Source organism: Boleophthalmus pectinirostris, unplaced genomic scaffold (genome assembly GCF_026225935.1).
Source record: "Boleophthalmus pectinirostris isolate CB_2022bp ecotype Guang Dong unplaced genomic scaffold, ASM2622593v1 HiC_scaffold_19, whole genome shotgun sequence".
Lineage (NCBI taxonomy): Eukaryota > Metazoa > Chordata > Actinopteri > Gobiiformes > Gobiidae > Boleophthalmus > Boleophthalmus pectinirostris.
The window spans coordinates 3068181-3095268 of NW_026571140.1; the positions used below are offsets into that span (position 1 = coordinate 3068181).

At 40.4% G+C, this 27088-nt stretch overlaps 1 protein-coding gene across 1 annotated transcript in view; it reads right to left on the reverse strand.

Moving 5' to 3' along the window:
• neo1a (neogenin 1a) overlaps nt 1–27088 on the reverse strand; it is a 417022-nt gene that overhangs the window by 264613 nt on the left and 125321 nt on the right. Inside the window, 1 exon segment of the mRNA XM_055154744.1 lies at nt 9693–10019. Within this exon segment, the coding sequence (XP_055010719.1) occupies nt 9693–10019 (327 nt within the window).

Here is a 27088-nt window from a genome sequence, read left to right on the forward strand (position 1 = left end):
AGAACCACATACAGCCCTTTGGTTGATTCTGACCGGACCATTTAAGCTCATTTGTAATTACAAAAACATATTTTATAATTTTACTTCATGCACGGACTAAAGCTGCATTGCTTTTATTTGAGGGGTGTTTTTTTTAATTATTATATTATTATGCTTAGTCATAACAAACTCTTACCAGTCTGAGCAGCTCGTCAAAACAATGCTATTTACTTTTTTTAAAAATACATAAATACAATTAATATTATGCAGAATTGAGTTAAGCATTTTGGCCCTTGACAATATTTTCTGTTTCTCATGTGGCCCCAGGGAATAAAATAATTGCCCACTCCTGCCTTAACCATATTAGACTGGCATACTGAAGCCATCTGCTTCTTCGAAGAACTCACATTTCGCTGTGATTGGCTTAATCTGCCCGTCACTCACAGCAGTGTCTGAATTTCTGTCAAAGCAGACTTGGTAGATCATTACAGATTCAGAATTCGACTGGATCTGGGCACTATAACAGTGTTATGGTAGTTAAGCTGCAGTTAAGCTGTTAAGTTAAGCCACAACCTTCATCCAGAGCAACAGAACCAAAAGCCTCCTCAGCCTCTCCATCCTCACCAGCAATGACTATACCAAAGACCTTACCAAGGACTGAAGTACCAATGTATTATTCTTTCCTTCAGCACATCACTGATCCCCCAGACTTCACCCGTTCATTGAACTTGTGCTTGAACCTCACGCAGCGGCCTCGTCCCTCCCATCCAAAATCTCTGAACAAACTGTGGGTGCGCCCAAACCACAGCTAAACAATGTTGCAATGGGAAACAGTGCCGGGCTGGTTTGGGGTTTTCCCTGAGCGAGGGTGAGGAGGGGTGAGAGGCGTGAGAGGGGTGAGAGGGGAGGCACGGCTTACCTCCGCTGCTCTTCAAAGCCCGGGCTGTAGGAGGAGCCCACAGTTTAGAGGCATTTCTCCTGAAGCTGCACCTCGCTCTGTGTCCCATCATCCCCCCCTCCCTCTCTTTTCCGGGAGACGAGGGCTGAATACACAAGTCCACCAGGCCAAACTGCTTTTCTCCCAGATTCAAAGGCTTCCGGTGGCTGGCTCTATCGGGATGTGCACAAAGGCCCGCAGAAGAGACAGGCGTTTAGGAAGACAAAAGTCAAGAAGGAAAATTGAAGGGATGAAACGGATTTTGACAAAGGAATAATACGACGCGGTTACAAGGCGCAATATGCAAAGCGCGCTGAGACAAGAGGAGAGAAAGGGAAGTCAGTCTGAGACGGTGGAGCGAGCCATTTTCAATTTGACTGTGTTCATCAAATACCAAAACATGGTGGTTGCAGCTACAATTCCAGGGTCAGGCTGGTCTTTGCTAGCCTGATTCATCAACGGGTTTCACTTTGTAGAAACCGTCTAACCTCACAGTGTTAGAATTTGTTCGCTCGACAGTAGGTGGGTACTTTTTTCGTTTAACCAATCGCTGCTGTTTGGTCGTGATGTATGTAATGCGCCACTAACGGGGCTAAGTGGTACATTCATCTTTTCCCAAATCCCGTAGGAAGAAGGTCTTTGCCCTTGATAAAATTCACCAAACATTCTCTCTGTTCCGGCTTTAAATCCTCAATCTCGTGAATCGAGCCATATATTCTGTGTTGGCAACTTCACTGATTGGCTGGTGCCCAAACTTGCACTTTCGGGGTATTTGTGAACAGTCTAGTTCTGATTCCTGACCTAGTCGCTGGAGAGAAATGAAATTGAGTGGAGGCACTAGGTGGCATCTTCTACCTGTGATTGGGTGGATTTTCCTCATATGGATAAGGCTACCGGTATTTAGTTTTTAAAGATCCTGTATGACGCAAAATTGATGCTTGTTTTTTTTTTTTTTTATTCAATATTTTACCAGGTAAGTCAGTTGAGAACACCTTCTTTTGACTTTAAGCACATTATAATGCAGTTACCTCATCTAAAACAGACTCAGACTTGTGTTTTGCTTGAGTAATCCTGGGTTATTAATCTGTCTACATTTCGCAAATTTTCAAACAAATTTTACCTTTGGTTCAGTATAGCTTGGAAATTCCAGGACTGAAAGTCCTCCAAATGATTCTAGTCAAGGTGAATGGAGTTTAAAAATATAGTGGAGGACTTCCTGTATGACATCACAAGGAGTGGTGGAGTGTTTTCCGTTTGAGAGAAGAACTCAGTCTAAATCTGCCAGGTTTGTGTGGTAAACATGTGTGAATGAAACAGAGCACAGAAGTTTTGAGGTATTGAATTGAAGACTTTGAAATGACTCCACACACTCATACTCAGCGTGTTTGTTGTGTGTTCCTGAACCTGGTCCCATCCTCCTTCAGTCCTAACCTGTGCCTCTCGTGTCAGTGTGCAGTGATAAGAGCGCGTCAGCACCTCCTCCATTCGTCCTCTGTACCGGAACTGTCCCCGGTCAAGTCAACAAAAACAGCACTCTGATGGAGAGCTGCAGACGGACGAGAGAGGACGCGCTCCGCACTGCGCACAGAGCCGCTTCCATTTCACAATCAACATAAAAAGACGAGAGAGCAAAACCGTCAACTGAGAATTGTGTGTGTAAAATTCTCAACATGTGCAGGTCTATTTTATCACAAATCCAATACTACGCAATAGAAACACTGGAAAGCATGATCAAATGACAAGCTAGGAACATGGCCAGTGCCTTCATGCTGATGAAAGATATAAGTTTCTTAAATTTGCAGTTCAGTGAGAAACAAGAGTTGAAGAAATGAGTTATAATGGAGATCACAGAAAATACATTTGGTTCTATATACATAATATATTTGGTACCTATATAATGGTAAGTTCCCAAAAATGTATGTAGCTTGAGAAATCTTTTTAATATTAAAGTCCCTGTACCCATTTTTTCCATGTTTTTTTCCATGTTTTTGATGAAAATGTGTCTTGCCCCAGTACACATATATATTGTATACACAGCTCTTGAGGTCAAAATAACATTTACACAGACAGCGGCTCCCTCTTTTCTGCATCACTTGAGGAAAAACTAAAACACAACAACACTCCCCACACCAGTTCCTCTTTCCCACAAGGGAATAATTTAGCTCTATAAAACGCTTCTTTATAAAAGAAAAATAGATATTTATATAACTGTACACTCCATCTATACACAGTGTAAACACAAAGTCATTAAATAGATTAAGTTGTGTATACTCAAAGTTATAGAAGTAATCCTACCAACTTAATTATGTCAAGTTGCTCTGACATTTTTTTTTTTCATTAAAGGACTAAAGGGAACTGTTGTGGGCATAAGTGAGCATAACTCAAAAATATAGATGAGGTACACCTTAGTAGAATTAAGTAATTAAACGCTGAGAATGATAAAGTCCTATAATTTCTATTTTTTCAAATAAACTTAATTTATATAGTACACACTAAAATACAATACCATCTCAAAGTGCTTCTTATTTTACTTTATTTTTAAGTCATATATTAAACTAACTGAAAACTATGAGTCATATTAACTGCAAATATTTGAGTTGAGCTGAATGAGGACTTTTAATTCGGCTGTTATCAAAAAGTACAAGGAGCAAACTATCCAACCTTTTAAGTTCTGGAAGATTGTGACTTAAGTTCATTAACTTAAAATAATTGAGGCAATCGATTGCTTCAGTTCTTTTGAGTTCTGGTAACTTATTTGGGTTTACAGTGCAGCATCTGCAGCATGCAGTCTACATCTAGTGAAAAAGAGTTTTATGGTCTGAGAATTAGAAAGTACACGTTAGCATGCTTGTTGCTGTTACCTTTATCGTTACGACAAAACTCTCATTGATCTCAGAATAGCAAAAAGTGCTTCTAAACTCATTATGGGGAATAATTAGGAGTGAGGAATTACTTTGGACCACTGCGAACAGTTTAAGATGAACCCATTCAGTTTAATGTTTTTAAGTCTGTAAAAATCAGGCTTTAATTGGTACTAAAATCGGACTAAATTGGAAGCTCACTCATTTCAGTCAGGAGAAGCGTGCCTTACTGGTGAAGAGTGGATACGTGTTGTTTCATATCTGGCAACCCTCCATCTCCAACACATCTCCAGCTCCATGTGTCGGAGCAGCCGTGCGTGACCGGTGTGGTCATTACATGTGAGAGGTCAGACGCCCCTCCTGCCCCCTCCCTCCCGAGCTCCTGCGTCAGGGGCCCTAATGGCGTGCTCCCTCTCCATCGTCATTAACCCTTTATTGTGCGCCTGTCAGCACCCTCAGATACATGGGTGCTGGAGCGCGTGTGAGGGGTGGGAGCGTGAATGGGGCTGATTGGATGGTGTTGATCGTGGACTAAAGGGGTTCCCAAATGCATCTGGCTATAAATATAATGTGCGCAAATGAGAACGTCACGCCAAACAGGTAAAGCAGTTGTATTGTATAGCACTAACATAATAGTAGGGAGCAATAGTTTTGTAAATTGTGATGTTTTGGGCAAATACTACAATCCTAAACACAGGTATAATTCAACCATACGCTTTTCAGAACATGTTTCTAAGTGTCTAAATTACAGGGTTACTCTTTGTCATTTGTGACCAGTCAAATTTCTGTACTGCCTTTTATTACAATCACAAACAAAAATCTATTTTCATCGGGGTGTATCTGCATGGCTGCTGTATTCGTCTGACTGAATCATAGTTGCAAAGTGGGAAGTAGAGGACCGGACAATTCATCGAAATCGCAATTTGCAAAATCGTAAACCGCACATTTTTTTTCCCTCCACAAACGAAATTATTATTCTGTTACTCTTCATAAAAGCTGCATACCCTGTAGTTTAGATCTGTATAAACTTGTACTGAAATGTCCCTGTGTGTCAGATGCCCTCCTCATGTGTCAGATGCCCTCCCGTTGTAACCCTGTAGTTTAGTTTCAGAAATGTGACTCTTGTATTAGTTTGTCAGTTCTGATTTCAGTGATTTTGTCAATTCCTCTGGACGTGTTTAAAATAAGAAAATAAGAACTATGAACTGAATCCCATTATTAAAACAAATCGCAAATCAATCAACATCACAAACGCAATTTTGTAAAATAAAAAAACAAAAACTATCACAATTCAATATTTTTCCCAAAGGTGCAGCCCTCGCCTGAACCATTTATCAATGCAGCTGTCACATTCGCATTTCAATTCTAAACACACTTTCTGAAACTAAATTCTATCTGAAAATGTGTAAAGAGCTAAAGGAGAAGTTAAACCTACAGCAGTCTTTGCGATGTGTGATCCTTCAAAGTGTTTTTTTTTTTTTTTTTGCTTTCACCATGCTTCATCTTTCAGACAGAACCTATTTCCATCAAGCTGACGTCTGGGTCCGTAGCTTTACTGGTTCTGTAATCTAAATACAATCCTCTGAAATACTTAAATTGTGCTCAAAAGTGGTCAAAGCTACAGCCTCATATGATGACGGCCTTTCAGTGGGGTTTTGTAGGTTCTCCTGTCAGTTGAGATCCTTGTTCAGTATCGAGAGGGTTTCCAAGGCACTGTTTTTCTGAGCGGTTTTCTTCACTGGTCTTCTGGTGGAGGGTCCTTTACCTGCTTCTTTCTATGAAGACGTCACTGATCTGCCTTGAAGGTTCCACATTATGACATTAAACAGCTCTGTCTTAAGTTTATTCAATTACAGGTGGTTTTATCGCTCAAAAATACCTAGAAAAACAACATTCTGACTGTGAGCGGGGTCGCCTCTCCACAGATCTGACCTGTAACTTGGTCTGGTTTGGAATCCATGAAGCTAGAAAGGTTTAATGCCACACTGTGAAACATTTCAGACAAAGTAATAGCATCTCCATGGAGAAAAACACTTAATGGAGCCTCCACCAGAGCACCATTAAAGTACGGGCCAAAAGCAAACAACTTTCCCTTTAAGGATTTTTATCTTTAAAGTAAGGGTATTTTGAGTATTAAGAGTATTTTTTTATCTTTAAAGTGGTGGGATTACACTTCTATGGGGTATTAACAACTAAAACATAACGTATTTAGATCACCATGTTACATTTTATAGCTTTGAAAATGTTCACTGAGAACGTATTAATGGGTTTAATACGTTTAAGTTTCATGTCTGGTCTCTGCTCTCCACACTAAATCACTCCTGCAGTAAAGGCTACGGTTTACCCAGGGGCCCAATGCAGGAAGGGGCCCTCACAAAGTCTGTAATGCGCATTATTCATTACACAACATGTAATGAGGGCCCACCAAGATGATTTGTAGCCAGTGTGCAAAGTATGAAACTACACCCCTGCATCCCAGTAATGAAACTACTGCAGGACCGTACTGCTAACTAAGAAGGGGTCGGATTAGGGATGCACCGATACCATTAGTACGAGTATAATCTATTCTGTACTGCCGATACTGAGTACTGATACCGATACTTTAACCACCACCCCCATGAACATACAACGACAATAAATGGAAATCCAGATGATATTTTAACTCTCTGGTCTGTCAAACTTAAAAGGGACATTGGTCAGACGCTGCTCCTCCAAATATCAGTCATGAAGTTTATTGACTCGATGTCATGAACCATTGACCTAACCCAAGTTTTCACAACATCACATCTGCGACGTAGCGATGACTAGGCAGCTGATATCTGGGCTCTAGAACACCTATAAGACACTGAAACCCAAAACTGTCTGGTCATCCACCACAATGAAGTAGGTAAATGCCTCGCTTATTTTTACTGCTACCTCTGGATATTTTCTCTTGCTTCTTGAAAACTTTGGTGGTTAAAGTTGGCTGTTGACGGCTAGTGCTGCTTTGGTGAACTCGGCGTCCTTATCACTGCGCTGTGTCTTCAGATGTTTGATTAAAGTGCTCGTATTCCCTTCCACCTCTCGACACCTTGGCACTACATCATTTGCAGTCCGCCTTACTCCCCCTTACGTCCTCCCTAACTCTAAAATATTTCCAAACTGCTGCCGACAACATGATTGAGCATTATTTGTGCATGGGATAAGCCGTGACTTCTCACTTTTTGTCTCCCCCTGGACATTGAAGTCAGTAAAACAACAAATGGCCTCCTGAACGTGACCAGTAGTGTCGTGTAACAGTGGCATCAGTGCGTGGTATCGACAAATATTTAATGAGAACAAGTACCGTATTTTCCACACTATTAGGCGCTCTGGATTATAAGGGAACTGTCATTGAATGATCTATTTTCGAACTTTTTTCACAAATAAAACGCTTTAAACAAAACAACAGGGTGATGGGTCAGTGGTTTGTTTTGTTTGTGGCGTTGACACGGTGACTCTGTTCAGTTGTGGCGTGTAGGGAGGGTGCTGTCTGGGACCAACGGATTGTCGCCGTGTTCGCAGTGACTCAGTTGTTCAGTTGTGTCTAGAAGTGGCACATTGCACTCGCTTTTTCGGTTCGTTCCTCCGTTCCGTTCCTCGTCGGTGTGGAGTGATGAGTGTGTCTGTGGGTGGTTGTCGCTGTGCGGTCGCTGTCTGCTCCGTGTGTTTGCGTGTCCTGCAGCTTTGTAGTTTACAGAAGTCGTACTGGGACACCCAAGTGGATTCGTGTATAGGGCGCTCTGGATTGTGGGGCACGCAGTCATTTTTTTTGATGGGGTTGGTGGCTTAAGAGCGCGTCTAATAGCCCGGAAAATACGGTATATTAAGTAAGTATCAGGTCAGTATCAGTGCATCCCTAGTTCGAATAGAGCCTGGGAAAGATCACCAGATTACTCAAACATGCATGGATGATGTCCAAAACCTCTTTGGGCATGTTTTTGATGAGGGAACAATGTTACAACATGTTAGAAAGTCCTCAAAGGTTGATTTTGTGTCTTTAACAAACACAGTATCTTATGAAAAATGCATCTTTGGAACAACTGCATAACTTGAAACCAACTCTAACAAGGTGGTCTGACCCACTTTAAGACAATAAATTAGCTCCACACAAGCATAACAACCGCATATTTACAAAACACACAATCATGTCTAAAACCTGCAATTCAGGTCTCCCAGCGTAGCGCGCAGGCTCCACAGACTCGTCTAATACGTCCCGAGCGGCCCCCAGGAGCCCAGGTCTGCACAGCCCCGTCCCATTGTCTGCACGGGCCCTCTCCGGAGCCTCTTTAAGCCCATGCACCTCGGAGAAGAGCGCGGCTAAGTGCATTCTGGGGCACCTCCGCTCGACTCTGATTCAATTTGAGAGCCCTCGCACAGCCCTCGCTCCCACACCTCATAATCCCGCGTCACTTACTGCTCCGCACTCACCAGGGCCACGCGCTCGACAAGGAAAAGCATTTATCCAGAGGGCACGAACACACAGGGGTGGGGGCTTTCGATGCACGGCGAGGCACAAGGGCACAGGAATATTGATCACAGGGGGAAAGGAACAACGTGAGAATTTGCCAATACACAATAAAAGATAATTGAATGATAGGGTTGAGGAGCTCTGGGACTCGCTGGTTTAGTCAAATTAAAGTGGAACTAAACACTAAATCAGCCTTTTTGGTGCTAAACTGTGTGTGTGTTGTTTAATCCTATTAGAAAGCACTGTTCCTCGTGCTTTTGGTCACTTTAGTGTAAACCATTCTGGTCAAAAAACTAAAGTACTACCTGTGATTTCAAATACAATGTGACATCACAAAAGACTGCACTGACTAGAGCCTGCAGGGGTGGAGTTTGAAGTGTAGATACCTCAACTGTCCTGACCTCGCACCTCCTCTCCCGCCACTCTCGTCTTAGATCAGTGCTTCTCAATTATTTTCTGTCACGCCCCCCCAGGAAGAAGAAAACATTTCGCTTCCCTCCACTCACTGCCGTGATGACAAATAGTATCATTTGTATTCACGAAGCGGGATGATTGTTGGCGATTCGGCACGTTTTTGCTGAAACAACTCAAATGTCTTGTGTGTGATTGGGGTGTAAAGTCTAAATGAAGCCTTAATTTATTTGGCTTCATGCTGTTCGCTGCCATCATTTTTAGACACAGTAAACACAGCGGTCTTCCCTCGTTTCCCACCGTAGTCACTGTGAAGCCGAGCGCTACATCTGCTTCGTCATGTTTCCTAGTCTTAGCTTTCTGGAAAGTGCAGTTTGTTTCATTATCTCTGTCTTTCTCTGCCTTTCTTTTCATCCCTGTTCAATATTTTTCAATGGTGTTTGCTCATTGCACTTCATATCTCCTGCTCTGTGCTGTGTGTCTATGTTCGGTGCAAAATATCAGACAATATACTGCCAACTACTGTAGTGGAAGTGAAATTACACTTTATTCTAGTACGGCAAAAAAAAGCAAGTTCCCCGAGGTCACACGTGCCCCCCACTATTTCTGAAGGACTGTCTTAGATGAATATGATAATACAGTTTACAATGTAACAAAAGTACATGTTCTTTAAAGAAACACATAAACTAAAGTCATCTGCTCCTTCTGAGAGTTCACTGTGATTGGGTACAACCGCCTGTCACTCATTCAGAGCGTCAATGAGAAGTTGACAGCATCTGTGTTTGAGCATACAGTGGCATCAAACAGAAAATCTCAAATTTACCATGAAACCATCTCTTCAAAACGGCATATACGCAACTGAAACGTTAAAGCGTAAAAAAATAATACAGAGGAACAACATTTGAATGCCAGCAGGAATCCCACTTAACCCGACGATAAAACACGAGCAAAGAGCAGAGGAGTGAAAACCAAACAGTCGAATAAACTCCCACAGAGTGTCCGAGGTGTGACTGACCTGCTACAGAGAGGCGCGCTGTCCGGCTGGAGATGGAGCCCAGGCTGTCCATGGTGGCCACGCACTGGTACGTGCCCTCGTCTGGCTTGTTGTGCTTGGAGTGGACCACATGGGTGAAGAGCAGGGAGCCGTCAGGGAGCACCTGTCGCCTGTCGTCGGCCGCGGGGCTCAGGAAGGTGCCGTCCTTCTTCCACTCTATCCTGACGGGGGCGGAGGCGGAGCCGCTGTGGGCCGAGCAGTTGAGCAGAGCAGGGCTGCCCCGAGTGGCTACCACGTCCTGGGGCTCCACCGTGAACCAGAAGGGGGTGAAGGGCTGGGCAGGGGAACCTGGAGGAAGAGACAAAACAGAATACATCAGGTTTTAATATTAACACTTCAGCATGACAAATGCACAAAGACAGTTTCTTGTTGGCAAAAAAAACATTTACTTCTCATAAGCGGCTGTGTTTTTGATACAAACTCAAGTGTAAAATCCTCATCATTAGTCTGTTTGGAAAACAACATTATCAAAAGGCTGAACATCACTCAACATCAGTGCAGCATGAGCTCTGCTGCTTAAATGCAGTTTTGTTGCAACATCAAACTAAAAAGAGAACTACATTAACTATAATCCTTTACTTCATTTTAATGCAGCCAACATGAAGAAATGACTGAATGAATGTAAACCCTACAGAATATGATAGATGATACAAGGATGATATGAAGACAATGTATTTCTACAATCAAACACATTTGGCAGCTTTTTACAGACACTGTCCAATGTACTGATCCCATAAGGAGACAGAGTTGAAGGATTAGTTCTCCCAAACAGCTCAATCTGTTCATCTCTCAGGATTTATCAAAAGAAGCTAGAGTCATTCTAACACGCTCACTTACAGAAATGCATTGCCCATGGGCACAATGAGCAACTCATGGCCTTTTACTACAACTACTCTCCATGGAGGTGTTAATGCTTTGCCTACAACAAGTAAGTAACAAGTCAGATCTGTGGAGCCCTACTCACTACAAGAATGTCATATTTGAGGCGTAAAAGCACCTATTATGAAAACAAATGCTAAAAGTTGAATGCCATATTGTGGAACTTTCCGGGCATCGTCGTGGAGACGAGTTGCAGTTCTCAAACACTTCCTTGGCGTTAACCCACAAACCTCGGGGCTTTTCATTAGCGGCCCACACCTCCCTGTAGAAGGCGAGGAGCTGACAGCTTTAACCCCGCGCCTCCTGGCTCAGTCTCACAACAGTCAACAGTTGTGCTCCTGGAGGGGGGGGTGGGGCGCTCTGCAGCGTGGTGGCTCCTGCCCAAGTCACCGCCCGGCTAATCGCTCTGCATTTGTCCTCATTCATAATTCAAGCGCTCCCTCACACTCACACACCGCTATTGTTTAGATAAATAACACCAATTATCAGGACTGCGGATAGAGAGGGGCCGGGAAATAATTAAAGCCAGTGGAGCTGGTTTTAATAATACATCGGACGGAGAGAAGGAGTGTGTGAACCAAAGAGCCGGTTTAAAATATGCCCCAGTCTCGTATGGAAATGGTACATCTCCTGAGGAAAGGGAGGAAGAGCGGAGGGAGAAAGGGGACTAGACGAGTATAATAAGAGGAAATGACGGGGAGAGAGTCAGAGGAGAGAAGGAAAACAAGAGAGAGGAGGAGGAGGAGGAGCAAGGAGGAAGAGGAACAAGGCAAGAGGAAGATGGGAGGGAGGAGAGGAGGAAGAGTGCAAGAAGAGGGAGGGAAGAGGAAGAGGATGGAGAGGTGGAGTAAAGGAGGAAGAGAGGAGGAAGTATATCAGGAGAAAAAGCAAAGAGGTTAGAAGTGATGTGGAGAGAAGATGGACAGAAAAAGAAGAGGAGGGGGAAGTGAAGGGAGAGAAGGAGGAGGAGGAGAAAAAGAGAGTGCTTTTTTTTTTTTACTTCTATGTAATATTAACTGCTAACACATAACACATTTTATTGTTTTGAAAATACAAAACACATTTAAGTTTCTTTTTTGTTTCTGACACTCGAACAGGGTCCCGGAGAGAGCGCTAAATTACTCAAACATGCATTAATGACGGCTAAAAGTTCTTCAGACATGTTTTTGATGAGGGAGCAATGTTATACCATGATTGAAAACTAAAAATATATATATAGATTTTGCATAATGGCACAACACTAAATCAATAAATAATACAGGGAGTCCCAAAAAACTTGACATTTCGCACGCCAATAATTTTCGCAATTCTGGTTGAAATAACCTAAAAGTTTCACAGAACGTGTAGAAACGGATTAAGATTTTATATTTAATGTTTTATTTTTGTTTTGTTTTCAGGTTGAGTCATGCCGTTCACTCACAAAGAGAAGTTGCTCGACCTTCTCTTCTGATGTTGATGTTGGTCTACCAGATCCTTTAGCATTTAAATAATCAAACTTCCTCTTTACATTTTTGGCACCAAGTCAAATATTTGTTTGCCAGTTGAAGTTTTTCGAAATTTTGCATTGATGTTAGGGCTGCACGAGTATGGAAAAGATCACAATTATTTTGGTCAATACTGAAATCATGATTATTCAAACGATTATTTTTTAGTGACACGAAAAAAAAACTTTGTTATTGATAATTTATGCAAAACTTTCAAACTGAAAACAAATATAGGCTACAAATATGTACCTTAGAGCAGTTTTACGATGTATAAAATATGAAATAAGGCAGAAAAACATAAATGTCTCCAAAATAAACTATATATCCAGCTGTTCTACAATCTCTAGATTAAAAAGTATCCCAAAATAAACTTTGTTAAGCTTGATTATATGAGTTTGGAGATCATTTTACACACAAATCGAAATTGCAATCAAAATCCAATTAATTGCACAACCTTAATAGAAGGCTGTTGGGTGAGTGTGTGCGAGCAGATTCCAAGACGTAAAATGATTTCTCTTAAAACATAAAACTTTAAATATAAAATCTTGATCTGTTTCTATACATTCTGTGAACATTTGAGGTTATTTCAAGAAGAAATGCCAAAATTATAGGCCCGTGAAATGATGTCCTATTTTCTGGGACATATATAGTGTACATATCTCTGGACTTGTTGAGCCATAGCGGTCCCTACAGCAGTGTGCACCCAGAGGACGGGCTGGGGAGTGGTCTGGTGCAGGGACAATATGGCAGCCTGTCTCCTCTCTCAGAGCGGTGATAATTGGAGCAGAACGTCTCTGAGCTCTGCGCGCTCACACAGAAGAGACTAATGCGTTTGAGAAGGCCACCGCAGACGTCTGATTTACTGATGAACGCCGCTCTCTTCTTTTAAATACACGCGACTGGCAGATAAAGCAGGGGATAAAGCAGAGGACAGAGTGGAGGGCTGGAATAAAAGTCTGTTGTTTATTTCATCTTCTGGCTGCATTAACATGAAGAGCACAGAAGACGTCTCTACATAACTGCATGAACGCTTCAGAAGAACATTATAGCAGAAAGTAATGGAGGTCCCATCACAGGAGTCAGGTCATGTCTTCATTTACAAACACTCTAGATACAGGATTTGTGGTCCATACTTCTCCATAGATGTGGACGTGCTCCTAACAGAACACGTGGACATCACCTGCTTGTTTCTATGGATACGTCATTGCTCTACTTTGAATGTTCCGCAGTATGACATTAAACAGCTCTACCTGACATTTATTGCATTACAGGTGAGGTTATAGCTCAAAAATACCTTGAAAAACAACATTCCTACTATAACTGGGGTTGCTTCTCCACAGAATTCACCTGTACTTGGTCTGATTTGGTCTCCAAGAAGATAACAAATAAATAACTGTTAAGAAATGGCATCAGTAAAATTATAAGTTATAAGTATGTAAGTACATAAGTTTCTTTTCACTTGGGTCTGATGTCATGTCTTCATTCTTTTATTTACTTAAAGTAGGGTTCCCACTGTTTTTTCCATTACTTTTTCATGACCTACAGTGATTTTTCCATGACTTTACAGCACCTACATGTGTAAAATTGATCAGACTTTTAGGACTAAATCTGAAATGTGAACTCTTTCCACTCACCTTATGGTTTGGGATTATAGTTTTTAAACATTCAAAATCCTGTCAGTTTATTTATTGTCCTCTCTTTTAAACAAAAGGTGCAAACGTTCAGAAATAATCAGAATAGCCTAAAGAGAACTTAACACTGTAGTTGGGTGAAAGAGACACTAAAATAAAAATCCATGACTTTCATTGAATTTACAAAATTCTATGACTTCCCCAGGCCTGGCAAATGACATTTTCAACTTCCATGATTTTCCAGGATTTTCATGACCCTGTTAAAGGTGCATCATGTCACTTTTCTGGTGGAGCCAAGCAAAGACGTATTCATAGGAACAAGCAGGTGAAGGATCCACACAACGCATGCACCATTAACATCAACAATGGACATGTTTCTCTGTTACAGTCTTAAATATATCTGCTCTTCTTTAGATTCTTATAATCACAAACAGTCTGCACGCTCGTTTTTACTCTCATTAACATAAATCTATATCCGTCTGTCGTCTCTTAGGACTGATGTATGTGAAGCTCACGTGAAGCGGAACATCTTGAGTAAAATTATAATCAAGCATCTTTTCACCTGGGTCTGATCGAGATATAGTCAGCCTTCTGCACTGGCCTGTGACTTTCAGCCAACAGAGAGAACAACAATTCACTTCAGAAGAAACACGACTACTTCTTTCCAAGTCCAAATCCCTTAGAATCCTCCAAGACACAAAAATATCCAATAGCCAATGTTTGCAGGAGAACAGATTGTGGTAGAAGTCCTCTGGGTCTATAGAACGTTTAGCAGAGCATCACAGCGTAGAGAGAGTGCCTCTGTAGCACTAATGACGCACTAATGACACACTCAATGAGGAAGTCTCCAAAGTTTAGATGTGCTGATGTCAGAAAACTGTTCAAACACGACCATTTTAATGTCCTCGGGCAAAGAAGCAGCCAACGCACAACATCAGAGAGCAGAATGTGCACAAACCAGAGTTCACACACACCACTGAAGGTATGGCTCTGAAATCGAGTCAAAGGTGCTGCTATGATGTAACTGTGAGTGTTCAGAACAAAAGGGAATTGCAAGTCCATCTTTGCCCAGTGAAATCACCTGCTTGTCATCATGGTGATTAATTATTAATGCCATACTGTGCAATATTCCCGTCAATTCCAGTCACATTTGCACCTTTAAATATTATTTTGAGTGAGTAAATTGGTTCTCACATTTTATCCAACTAATCAGATGCCAAAAAACAAGAATGTACTGTAAAAACAAAGGAGCTCAAAAACATTATAATAAAAACAACTCCAGGTTTGTTATATGATCACAACATTAAAAGATCCAGTATGTCACTTTCTAGAGGTGGAACTTTACCTTATGATTTGTTTTATGCCATACTTGCCACGTTTACATGAGAGCTTTAAATCTGAATCAAATAATTCAATTCTGAACACAAATTAATTCCGTCTTTAAAAAGAGCATGTAAGCACGCAATGAAAATGATTGTTCAGAATTAAACTTAATTCTGAAGTAAGTAGGTGGTTTATTCCGATTTTAAAGCCGAATTAATTCATCCCTCAATTATGTAAACGTTCATTCTTCTTAATAATCGGTGGTTGTCAGCAGTTCAGCACATGTTCGTTGTGTCGCCCTTTTGACTTCGGACTTGGATTTGTGAGCGGGATGAGGGAGTGGGCTGAGGTAGAGCAGCCTCAGACTCAGTTTGTCTTCTTCCTCCCTTCTTGGATCATGTTTGTGTTCGAGGTGTAATGACAAACCGAGATGACAGAAAAGCCAGTAGCAACTGAAGTGTGTGTTTTCTTCCGGTCACTGTAAATATGTTGGTGTCTCTGTCCAATCAGAACCTTCCCCACCCCCAGACACTAAGAGGTTTTCCATGTAAATCTCAATTTGAAATTATTATTTCCATGTAAACTCAAAGGAGAATATTTTCATTCAGAACAATTAATTCGGAATCAGAAAACATGATGTAAATGTGGTCTATGTGGAATATTATAGCCATGGAAACAAGCAGGAGGACCAAACAAGAGTCAGGTTTGCGGAGATGGAAGTCCAACCAAGTTTTTCAGCACAAAATAACATTTTTTTTAAAAAGTTTAAAAGTTCCATACTGCTTTAAACCATGAATATTTTTAGCCAGAAGGCCACTCTCTTGTTTGATTGCTGGCCTTGGACAGGACACAGTCCTCCCAAACAGTGTAAATGTATTCTGGTGCACTTGTTGGTGACAGATGGGCAGACAGCAGAGCGGCGGACGGTGGGAGGAACCACGGGCCCCATGCTGGCCTCATCATCTCCTCCGCTCTCCCAAGCCCGGGCCATGGCAGCAGCTCGCGCTCGGTCTGGCTCTGCTCCACCGGGGCAGGGAGCTGCTCCGAATCACAGGCCAGTGAGGAGAGGGCGTCGTAGACACCACCCCGGCCCTACCTCCCCGGCCCTGGCGCAGGTCTGCCCCATCAGCGGAGCAGCAGGGGAGGGCTTAGCTTCAGCCACTACCATCTGCTTTCACTGGTCCTCACGACGCCCAGGAGGACACCACGCTGACGGGGAGGGAGGAGAGATGTACTTATTTGACAAGTGAAATAAGCCTGTGTACTTGGATCTGATTTCACATTAACCCTTGCAGACCAGCCTGGGAAAAGGTTTTATACAACCACGTAGAACTTTAACCACCATAAAAGATACAAACTTACTTTCTGTCCTTGAAAAGCTCAGACTCATGGCTTTTTGAGCGTACTTTCAGCGTCATAAACGTCATACGTCACATGCTGTGTGATGATGTAGGGAAAACAAGTGTCCAATAGGAACTTTGTTTTCCACCAAAGTCATGCGCTCCATCCATTTTGATTGGGCTAAACTTTGCCAAAGAGTGTAGTGAGTCAAAATGGTCGATGCTCTGAGCGTCTGTGTTCAGAACAATTTAAAAAGCGCTCTAAGTGCAGTTATTTCTCAAATAAATGGCAAGTTACACATCTTGGTCTGTATAATTGTGCATCCTTTGATATTTTTATTGATATTATTTGATTAAGAAAAAAATCCATGCGAGGACAAATGTACTAAAACTGCCCCTAGGTCTGGAAGCATTAAGAGATTAAACTATAGTAAAGAAATTCTTGGTAGACTACAAATATGCACTGCCGATCGATTGGACAACTCGAAAAGGGGCATGACAAAAGCGCTCAATACATTAAGTATCTCTGTGTATCTGACCCAAACTGCACTCACAAAATGTATTCACACAAGTTCAAGCAAACAGTGGATTTATGTAAAAAGCTGATTCACTCTCAAAACTTCAGCAAACTCCCTCCTTCTCCTTTCTGCTGTTGTCCCACAAAAATCATTATTTAACTAAATGAATCCAATAATAAACGCTTTGCTCGACTAAAACTCCATCTCCAGATTCATTAACTCAGCGACTAAGGGACTACAGCCCAGTGTTGTTGAATATTAAAAATCCATACTTCAAGAATTGATTAGCGCTGTTAAAAAATATCTAATAGAAAACAAAACTTTACACTAAAACTAGTATCAAAATAGTTGTTTTAACTGTTATTGTGGAATCAAAATCAGCTTCGAATATGAAAATGTTGGAGTTTGAAGTATTTTCGTGACAATACTGGATTCTAAAACCTACTGAAATGGTTAAATATTGTCTTTGCAGTGATGATACTTCGATTCTTCAAACCAAGGACACAAACAAAGGAAACCAAGGAAGTCAAACATGCTAGGAACATGCATTTCCCATGAGGCGAGAAAGTCAACGAGAGTTCCATCATGATATATCCAGTTACCAAAAGTCTCTATGCTGCGACAATAGCTACAGAACTACATAGACCATGATCCTTTGCTCTGTTCCAGTAGAGACTGCATGGAGAAATAACTGTTACTAAACACTTTTAAATCTGAATTCTTTTGGATTATGACAGAAAATATTAGAATACATATCGTACCGTGAAATGCAAATCGTGAAAATATTGTATCGAGATTTGGATATTGTTACATCCCGACTATTCTGCAGTTTATTCAGCTGGACACAAACTAAAACTGAAAATAGCAAAAACAATACAGAAGAGACAGATTTTGTATTGTGCTCTGTAAACAAGTTGTATACAAGAACAAATGGTACCACAATCTGTATTTTACAGCCTAATATTTCAGGGCCAAAGTTTCTTCAATTAATAAATACTCTATCTTTGAGTCTTTGAGGAATATCTTTGTGGATGAGCCAATCAGACAAACACATTCAATTAGATTGATTCAAATGCCTAGCATCATTCTATACTTTATTTTCTATATTTTATTTTATTTTTATTCCATATTTTATTTTATTTTTATTCTATATTCCACATTTAATTTTTATTTTATTCTATATTCCGTTTTTATTCTATACTTAATTTTTATTTGAGAATTTTTCATTCTATACTTTTTTATTCTAGATTTTATTTTACTCTATACTTTATTTTTATTCTATATTTTATTTTTATTCTATATTTTGTTTTGTTTTTTCTAGATTTTATTTTTTATTCTATACTTTTTTATTCTACATTAAATTTTTATTCTATATTCTATTTTTAATTCTATACTTTATTTTTTATTCTATTTAGTTTTATTCTGTATTTAATTTTAATTCTGTTCTTTATTTTGTTTTTACACCTCTCTCTTGCTGTTTTTGCTGCTTATTTCAGATTTATTATGACAATTTTATGCCTATTATGACCATTTATATGGTTTTTCTCTTTGTTATTCTATAATATTGTGATGTGTGAGCTCGTTTCCAAATCATTTCCCTTGTGGATCAATAAAGTTTGTCTAAATCTAAACTCCACAACAAAAAATAAAAAAAGAACCGTAACCAAATCATCCAACACTGCGTCCGACCAAAAGCTCTTTTACACCGTGACTGCACCAAAAGGGGAGCGTCTCTTTTGAGCAGCTTTTCACTTTGCTCGTGTGGATCATGTGAGTGAGGCCTTGACGGAGCGCAGTAACAGTCCCAAGGCTGAGACGCAGACTGCGCCAGAACCCACGCTACCTGTTTGTTTACCTCTGCGTACTTGAAGGACACAATCAAATGTTCACACAGAAATATTCAAGGATAGAGATGAGGAGAGGGAGCAGTACTTTTTATAATTTATAGTACAGAATGCACAAAAATAACTGCATAAAAGACAGGACTGGGCTGGCAAGCATTTCAAATCTGAGTCTCCCCCAGATTTGAGAGATCGACAGATATGATGCAGATATCGATTGTTTGAACCAATGGCCGATAAGCTCTGCCGATATTTACTGATAAACATGGTCGATTAAGATAATTTTTCCCACGTTTTAATTTAAATATACTTCAAACCAGTGTATCGCCCAAACTCTCTCTCTACTATTCAGTGTATCTTTTATACTGTACTATAAGAAAACTAAAGTTATATTAAGTGATATTTTTCAACCAGATTACAACTACTACAACAATTACTACAACTACTACATCTGCTACTACAACTACAATATCTGCTGCTACAACTACAACTACTAGATCTGCTACTACAACTACAACTACTACATCTGCTACTACAACTACTAGTACATCTACTACTACAGCATCATCTACAACTATTACAACAACAACTACTACCACAACTACTAGAACTACTACAACCACTACTACAATTACAATTACTATTACTACTACTACCACGACAACTACAACTACAACTACAACTACAACTACAACTACAACTACAACTACAACTACAACTACAACTACAACTACAACTACAACTACAACTACTACTACTACTACTACTACTACAACAACTACAACTACAACTACTACTACTACTACTACTACTTACTTCTTTTTGTAGTTGTAAGTGATGTAAAATGTCATCACATCAACATGTGATTCTTTTTTGTGCAATCCAAATATAAACACATGGGAAAAATTCTCATGTGTCCAAGATCTTGTGGCAATTTCGTTTCATAAGATCTTCTACCAACCCTTCAAATAAATGGAATAAAGTATTCCTTGAAACATTTTTAACAAGAATAGCTACAAATCCTCTGCTCCAGACGATCCTGAAGTGAAATCTTTGCACGCACAAAGTGAGACAGCTCCAGCACAAGGAGACAAAGTGGATTTGAAAACACAGGTCCTCCTCATGTCGGGAAGAGCTCTTTAATGCCACATGAACATGCCTTTAAAAACGTCCCTTTAAGGTGCCATTGATAAAGCCATGCCTTTTACAGGACTATTTTACACAAAGCTCAGCGGTAGTTTGTCAGAAATCACATACTGGTGCGAGCTGTCATCTGAGACACACAGAAAGACCCCACTAAGGTGAGAAATGAACCAGGAACCTTCTCATAGCAACAACAGTGTAACCTCCAATCACAGTATCTCTAGTACTACAGACATTTGAACTTTTCATGTCCCTGATCGCTTAAATACATTAGTTCGGCAACAGTGTATGGGATTTAAAGATAAAGTATTTTGCAAAATCTACTTTTTAATTTGCTCTGTATCTTCCAAAAGGTAATATTTCTGGATTTGTTTGTTTTTAATTATAGTTTTTGACTCGCAAACATTTCTAATCAACTGCAAAATGATCCGACCTTCTTTCTCAGATAAATACCAAATACTGAGAAATTGTGAATACTGCCTGCAAAGTTATACCATAATACTGTAATGTAGACAGTATTCAGAAAACTGATCTCAGTATATTCTGAGAATTTTAGTCATCCATCAGAAATGTGTCAAAATGTGTGTTTAAAAACTTTTCAAAGCTTTTTACAATGTTAACTGTAATGAATTCCCTCCTCATTTACCCACTTGAAGTTACATTTTGAGTATCTCATGTGTGTCATGTATGTTACAGAAATCTTTATCCTCCTACATTCAAGACACCAATGCTCCAAAACTCCAACTTTACTCCAACCCCCCATGCACGCCCACTGCTCTGTACTTCATTCTTTAATTTGTATATTTCTTAATCATACACACAGCACCCAGCAGCGTTGTATAGTCGCTTTGTGTAGCATCACACGTTTTCAACTAAATATGAGTGCACCTGTTTCTCTTGAGTTGTTTTAGATCAACATTGTGATTTGAAAAGTCCAAAATATAAATCCAGATGAATACAATAGAACCAGGACTACTCAAAAACACAATAGTGAAACTTAAGCTACGTTCAGACTGCAGCCTGATGTGACCCAAATCTGATTTTTTCCACCTCTATGTTCCTGTATCTGACCTTTTAATGCCAGTCTGAACGACAGATCCGATTTTTTTCAAATTCAAATCCTAAAACTGATACATATCTGATCTTTTGACATACGACTTTAGTCTGAACAATCAGGTCACATTCATCCCACCTTCACGTCCCACCACTCTTGACTGCAACTTCATTACACCAACATTATTTCTATGGATGTTGCTGCCGCTGCCCCACAAAACCCCACGGTCAAAAACCTCGTCCTTCTGCTTCTCAAAACAAATAATCTGTACATGTTCTGGCTCGGTTTGACAGCAACTTTAAAATCTCCAGGTGCTCAATGCTGCGCCCATGTTTAGGCGAGTTCCATATACGGGACACTTTTGGGGGCATTTGGTGCGTTTAAAGTTCACACTGGAGATCACATACAAGTCGCATTTAACTGGAAATGTGAACGACCTTACAAAAAATTCAGATGTCCCAAAAAAAAAAATCCGAATTGAGCATTAAAGCCCTGCAGTCTTGACACAGCCTTGATGTCAGGTTAGTCATGTTAACACAATACAGACCTTTAAGTACATAAAGCTTCCTCTTTCTAGTCTCTTTTATTTGACAGCAGAAAAGCCCTAAGTGCACCGGGCCCCTGCACAAAGCCCCCCTGTCCTCTGCCCTCTCCCCCCTCTCCCCCCTCTCCCCCCCTCCGTCCTGCAGGAAGCTCCCGGCTCATTGACTGGCCCCTGGGAGCCGCCATATTGACTGGTCGGGTTATTGAGCGCCTGCATTAAAGACGGAGTCCACCTCACTCCGCCAAACCTAAGAAGGAGCCATTCTGCAACACAAGCCCGGGCCCCGCGCTGAGCTCTGAGCACGGCGGGAGAGGCCTGGTTCAAGCCGAGGCACTAGCTAGAAGTCAAACACAGACTGAAAATAGGAAGAAAACTGAAAAATCGATAGGATATTTCAAGGGCAGGACATGTGGATCAATAATCAATGTATGGATAGTTTGTTAAAGAGATTCAGATTCTATTAGAAAAATTGATTATCTGGACCTGACGAAGCTGTGTTGGACATACTTCATCCATTAGTCAATTCAAAACAATATTACGCAAAAATGACTCTTGTGAGTGTTGAACCATGTTAGAATGTTGTTACCTCACCAAAAACAGACCTGGAGTCGTGTTTTAAGTATTCCTTTAGAAGATTACTGCTTCGTCTACATCTCCAAAACTCAAATATGATGTTACGAAGAAGTGGTTTCCAAGTTAACATCTACCTTTTCCCTTTAGTTCAGAGGAGACTGGCAATTCCACAGCTAAAATCATCTAAATTATTCTAAAGAAGGTGTACAGAGTTTAAAAACAGAGTGGAGAGTGTTTTCGGTTTGCGAGAAGAACGCCTAAGCCTTTATCTGCAGTGTTTCTGTGTTATACATGTGTGAATGGAAAAAAAACACAACTCCAGGACTGTTTTTGATGAGGAAACTACATTAGAACATAGATATACTCACAAGAATCCATTTGGTGGAATACAGGACCTTGAATCACTGGCTTTTGCAATATACCAATAGAGCCTGTTCAAATTGCAATTGATTCAAAGGCACTTCACTTTCCAGCAGCTCTCCTTGACTTCAAATACTATAACGTCCTATTTTTGTCTTGAAGTAAGCGGAGACGGCCTAATTGCTGGACACTTTACCGTAAGATTGTGTAAAAGTGCTTTAAAGACGTAAGAGAAGCGATTGTGCACGCATACGCTGCGCTCGCATCTGATCGGGTCTCAGGTCTGCAGAAAAGGTTGATGTAATGTTCAAATGTCAACAGCACAGAAAAACGTTAAAAAAAAAAAAAAATTGCTTATTTAAAGCTGGAGGAACCGCCACCTGTTTGTGTCCATGGAATATTATGACTGCTTTTTTCTAGAATGTTCCACATTCACTATCACGAGTGAGACATATATATAACAGTTCATATCTGTGGAAAGTCGCCCCATTCACAGAAGGAATTATGGTATTTCTGAGCAACAGAAACACCTGTAATGAATAAATGCTGGATGGACGTGTTTAATGTCATACCATGGAATATTCTACGAAGAGCAATAACATCTCCATGGAGAGAAGTAGGTAGGGACCTTCCACCAGGAAAGTTGCACCATGTACCTTTAAAACACACTATTTTTAGACTCTTAAAATGTTCATATTCAAACATGGTCTTTTATAAAGGCAAAAGTTACAATTGTATCAGCCTGTGCTGCCAGAGCCTTAACCTACAGATAGAGGACACAAGTCTCATTCACAGTATATGGATAGGCCATGGTTCATGTGAAAGCTCAGAAACTTCAGAATTCACACACTCATCAGTGTTAAGTGCAGCCTCTGGAGCTCAGTGATTGGCTGCAGGAGCTGGGGTTTAGGTAGTGACCATTCAGATCAGAGACTCTTTTTAGGTTTAAATCAGCTGAATCATGCGAGGCTCATTCTGCTTTCTTTGTCTTGAGAGAACATAAACATGGCTGTTATGTCCAGTGTTTTTGTAATCTGGAATAAGTCATTATTACAATTATGATCCTATCTGTGGTATAATATCAGAATATACCTGTGACTGAAAGAAATGGCTGAATCAATCAGTCAGTCAGTGTAAACTATATGTGATTTGAACATGTTTACCAGCGTATGGAATTTTATATCAAAATCTTACATATAGTTCCTTTAACGCCAATCTAGACAGTTTCCTGTTTATATGTCTTTGATTAGCCAATTCAAATATTAGTCTTAGTATCGATACATACCTAGGTATTGATATTGTACACCTCTTATAAAGCAAATACTTATGAAAATGTTTTGTTGCAGACTCATTTGGATTTCACTTTGTATTTGAAGGTTTGGATTGGGTCAGGGCCTTGACCAACTCCAAACTGTACAACTCTGAAGACAAAGGACAGAAAGAGTTTAAACCAGCTAAAAACAACAAACACACAGGAGCATACACATTACACACAATACATACACACATATACATATACAGTACATATTATATATATTACATACACACACACACAGAACCTCACATCCTGTACATACATATTACATTACATTACATACACACACTACATTACATACATATACACACACAAACTACATCCACACATACACACATTCATACACAGACATTACATACATATACACACACACACTACACACATATACACACACACACATTTATATACATACACACATTACAGACATACACACTCTACATGCATACAGACATACACACATTAAATACAGACATACACACACATTAAATACAGACATACACACACATTAAATACAGACATACACACACATTAAATACAGACATACACACACATTAAATACATACACACACACCACATTAGATACACACACACCACATTAGATACACACACCACATTAGATACACACACCACATTAGATACACACACCACATTAGATACACACACCACATTAGATACATACATTACATTACATTCATACACACGGACAGAGTTATAAGTGAACCTACGCCAATTCAGAAACTTAATTATCTCCGTATCTGTGGTTTTCATCTACTCAAATATACCATGATTAAAATCTCATCAAAGTTGATTTTGAACGACCCTGTTCTTTTAAACGAGCCTAAACTTTGTTGGATTTTCTCGCCCACGCGCTCTTCATCACTCGTGCTTTGATTTAGCCTCCTGCGTCTGCCTCTACAGCTCCTCTGTCACCAGCCTCACCTCTGGGAAATAAAGTCCAGACTGGAGACCGAACACTCAATGCTGGCATTAGACATGAGGAAGAAGAAGAAGAGGAGGAAAAGCAGAAGGAAAAGGGCAATGACGAGGAAGAGGAAAAGCAGAAGGAAGAGGAGGAGGGGGGCAAGAGGGAGAAGGAAGAGGAGGAAAAATGTGGAGGGAGAGGAGGAAGGAGGAAAAGAAGGAGGACGACATTGTTGCTTTTCCAGAGACAGGTAATCTGGAGGGACAGAGGCTTGTTCTCAAACTGACAGGGACAATGATCCTCTGAGGACAGAATATGGAAGAATCCAAGTTTCTATTCAGCAAAGAACTATGTGGACGATTGACCTCAAGTGAGGTGAGCAGAAGAGCGGGAGAGGCTTTATCACAACACTGGATTATGAATCGATTCAAAGTGGACACGTGACTCATACGGCATATTGGATCTGGTCGCTACAAAGGAAAATATGCATAAGTGTTCAAATATCAGAACAGGCCAACTCTCTACAGACTTATTTTAATAGAAATGACATGGTTTAAAGCTACCATCTGTAACTGGACTGGCCGACCCACCTCGTCGTATTCTCGCACTTCACCACTAGATGCTGTCTGTGTTACTGCTGTGTAGTCAAGGTCATTTGTGCTCTCTGGTCTTTTGTCAGGCCAAAGTTGGAACACTATCAAAGTCCAGGTGAGAGGAGGAATCAGGTGAGGAGAGGGGGGAGGGGGAACAGGTTTCACATCTGACATCTACTGGTAGGAAAGAAATCGACTAAGCTTGCAGATAGCATTTTTAAACGTGTAAAAATTCTACTCAACTGTTTGCTTTTGTGATTAGCATACAGGTAATACTAGGGGTGTGCAGAAATACTGAAATATCCATGTATTGTGATGATACAGTATCGATATCGTGGGCTGCTGTATCGACAAGAGTATTTTTTGTATTTATTTTACTCTATTTTTGCTACAGTGCTACAGTTTTGTTGCTTGTTTAGAGGAAGGAAACTCATTTATGGGACACATTTGACATTTTTACTGTTTTGATGATTAAAATGTTTGTGTTTCATATGAACTTTGTACAAGAAATGATTTAACAAAGACTTTTAGTATCACAGCCATGATTTTTAACCTTTATTTTTATTGAATCATATCAAATTGATTTGAAATATACTGTATCAAATCGAAAGTGTATCGAGGTATGTATGGTATCAGCAACTTCTTAACGATACTCAGACCTAGGTAATTCTGTATAATGGACTCACATCTCACAACAACTGAAGCATGTCTTAATTGTATCAATGTTCCTGTGTTAGTAGAAGTGCTGCGCTTGATCCACTGGCCTTATATCTGCTCTGACTGATGTTAGTTGGCAGAAAAAAATTTGAGTAGAGTGACCAGATGTCCCCATTTTCCCAGGACAGTCCCAGTTTTGAGCCCTGTGTCCCCTGTCCCAAAAGATTTATACAAAACCACTGATTTGTCCCAGATATACAAGAAATGTCCATATTTTTTGACCAATTTGATCTAAACCAGGACTAAACTAAGATTAATCTAAACGGAACTAAAACGGGACTATCACAATTCTTGACTAATCAGATGGAAAGAGGAGTATAAATTTTCATTTGTCTAGTCAAAATACAGAAAACCGTGTTGGGTAACTATAAAGCAAAAAAAAAAAAATGCAGTGCAATTCACAATCTTACTCGCTCTTCTCACAGATAGATTTATTTATAGCAGCCATCCCAACCTGGGTGTGTCCCTGTTTGGAATTTTGAAAATCTGGTCACCCTAATTTTAATGTTACTTTGAAGAGCGTGTCTACAAGTTGGAAAGACCTACTCTGAGACAAAGATGAGGGATTAGACCAGGAGCTGCATCTCCAGTTTTGATTCCCAATTCATTTCTGTAGAGCTAATTATTCTGCAAGAAAATACAGTAGCAATCAAACCAAACAACGGCGTTCCTGAGGTGACTTGTGTCCTTTTAACCCTGCAGCTCAGGCCTCTACAAACATGATCTGAAGCGGCTGGGATTTTAGTCTAAGTTGGGCAGGTCACATTTCAGTCTTCTCTTAAATTAAAAGTTAGCGCTCCAGGAGGTTTTGAAATGTGCACTCAAAATTGGACCTTGGTTTCAAAAACATCTTGCATATCTCACACTGGCACTGGTAGAGTTCACCTTTGATAATTTGTGTTAAAATAAAATCTACAAATGCTGAGCCTCGGCAGCCGCTCGGAGCAGCAGGTGGGCTCGACGGAAACCGGGAGAGCGGAGAAATGGGACAGTTGAACGGTTGGGGATTTTGCCTAATGACATTTCTTCAGGTTGGACACTGTGGTAGACCTCAGTGCCAGACCTGCTCCAGGGGGCTGCAGCGTTCAGAGGAGCCAGGACCCTCCCACCCTCCACGGGC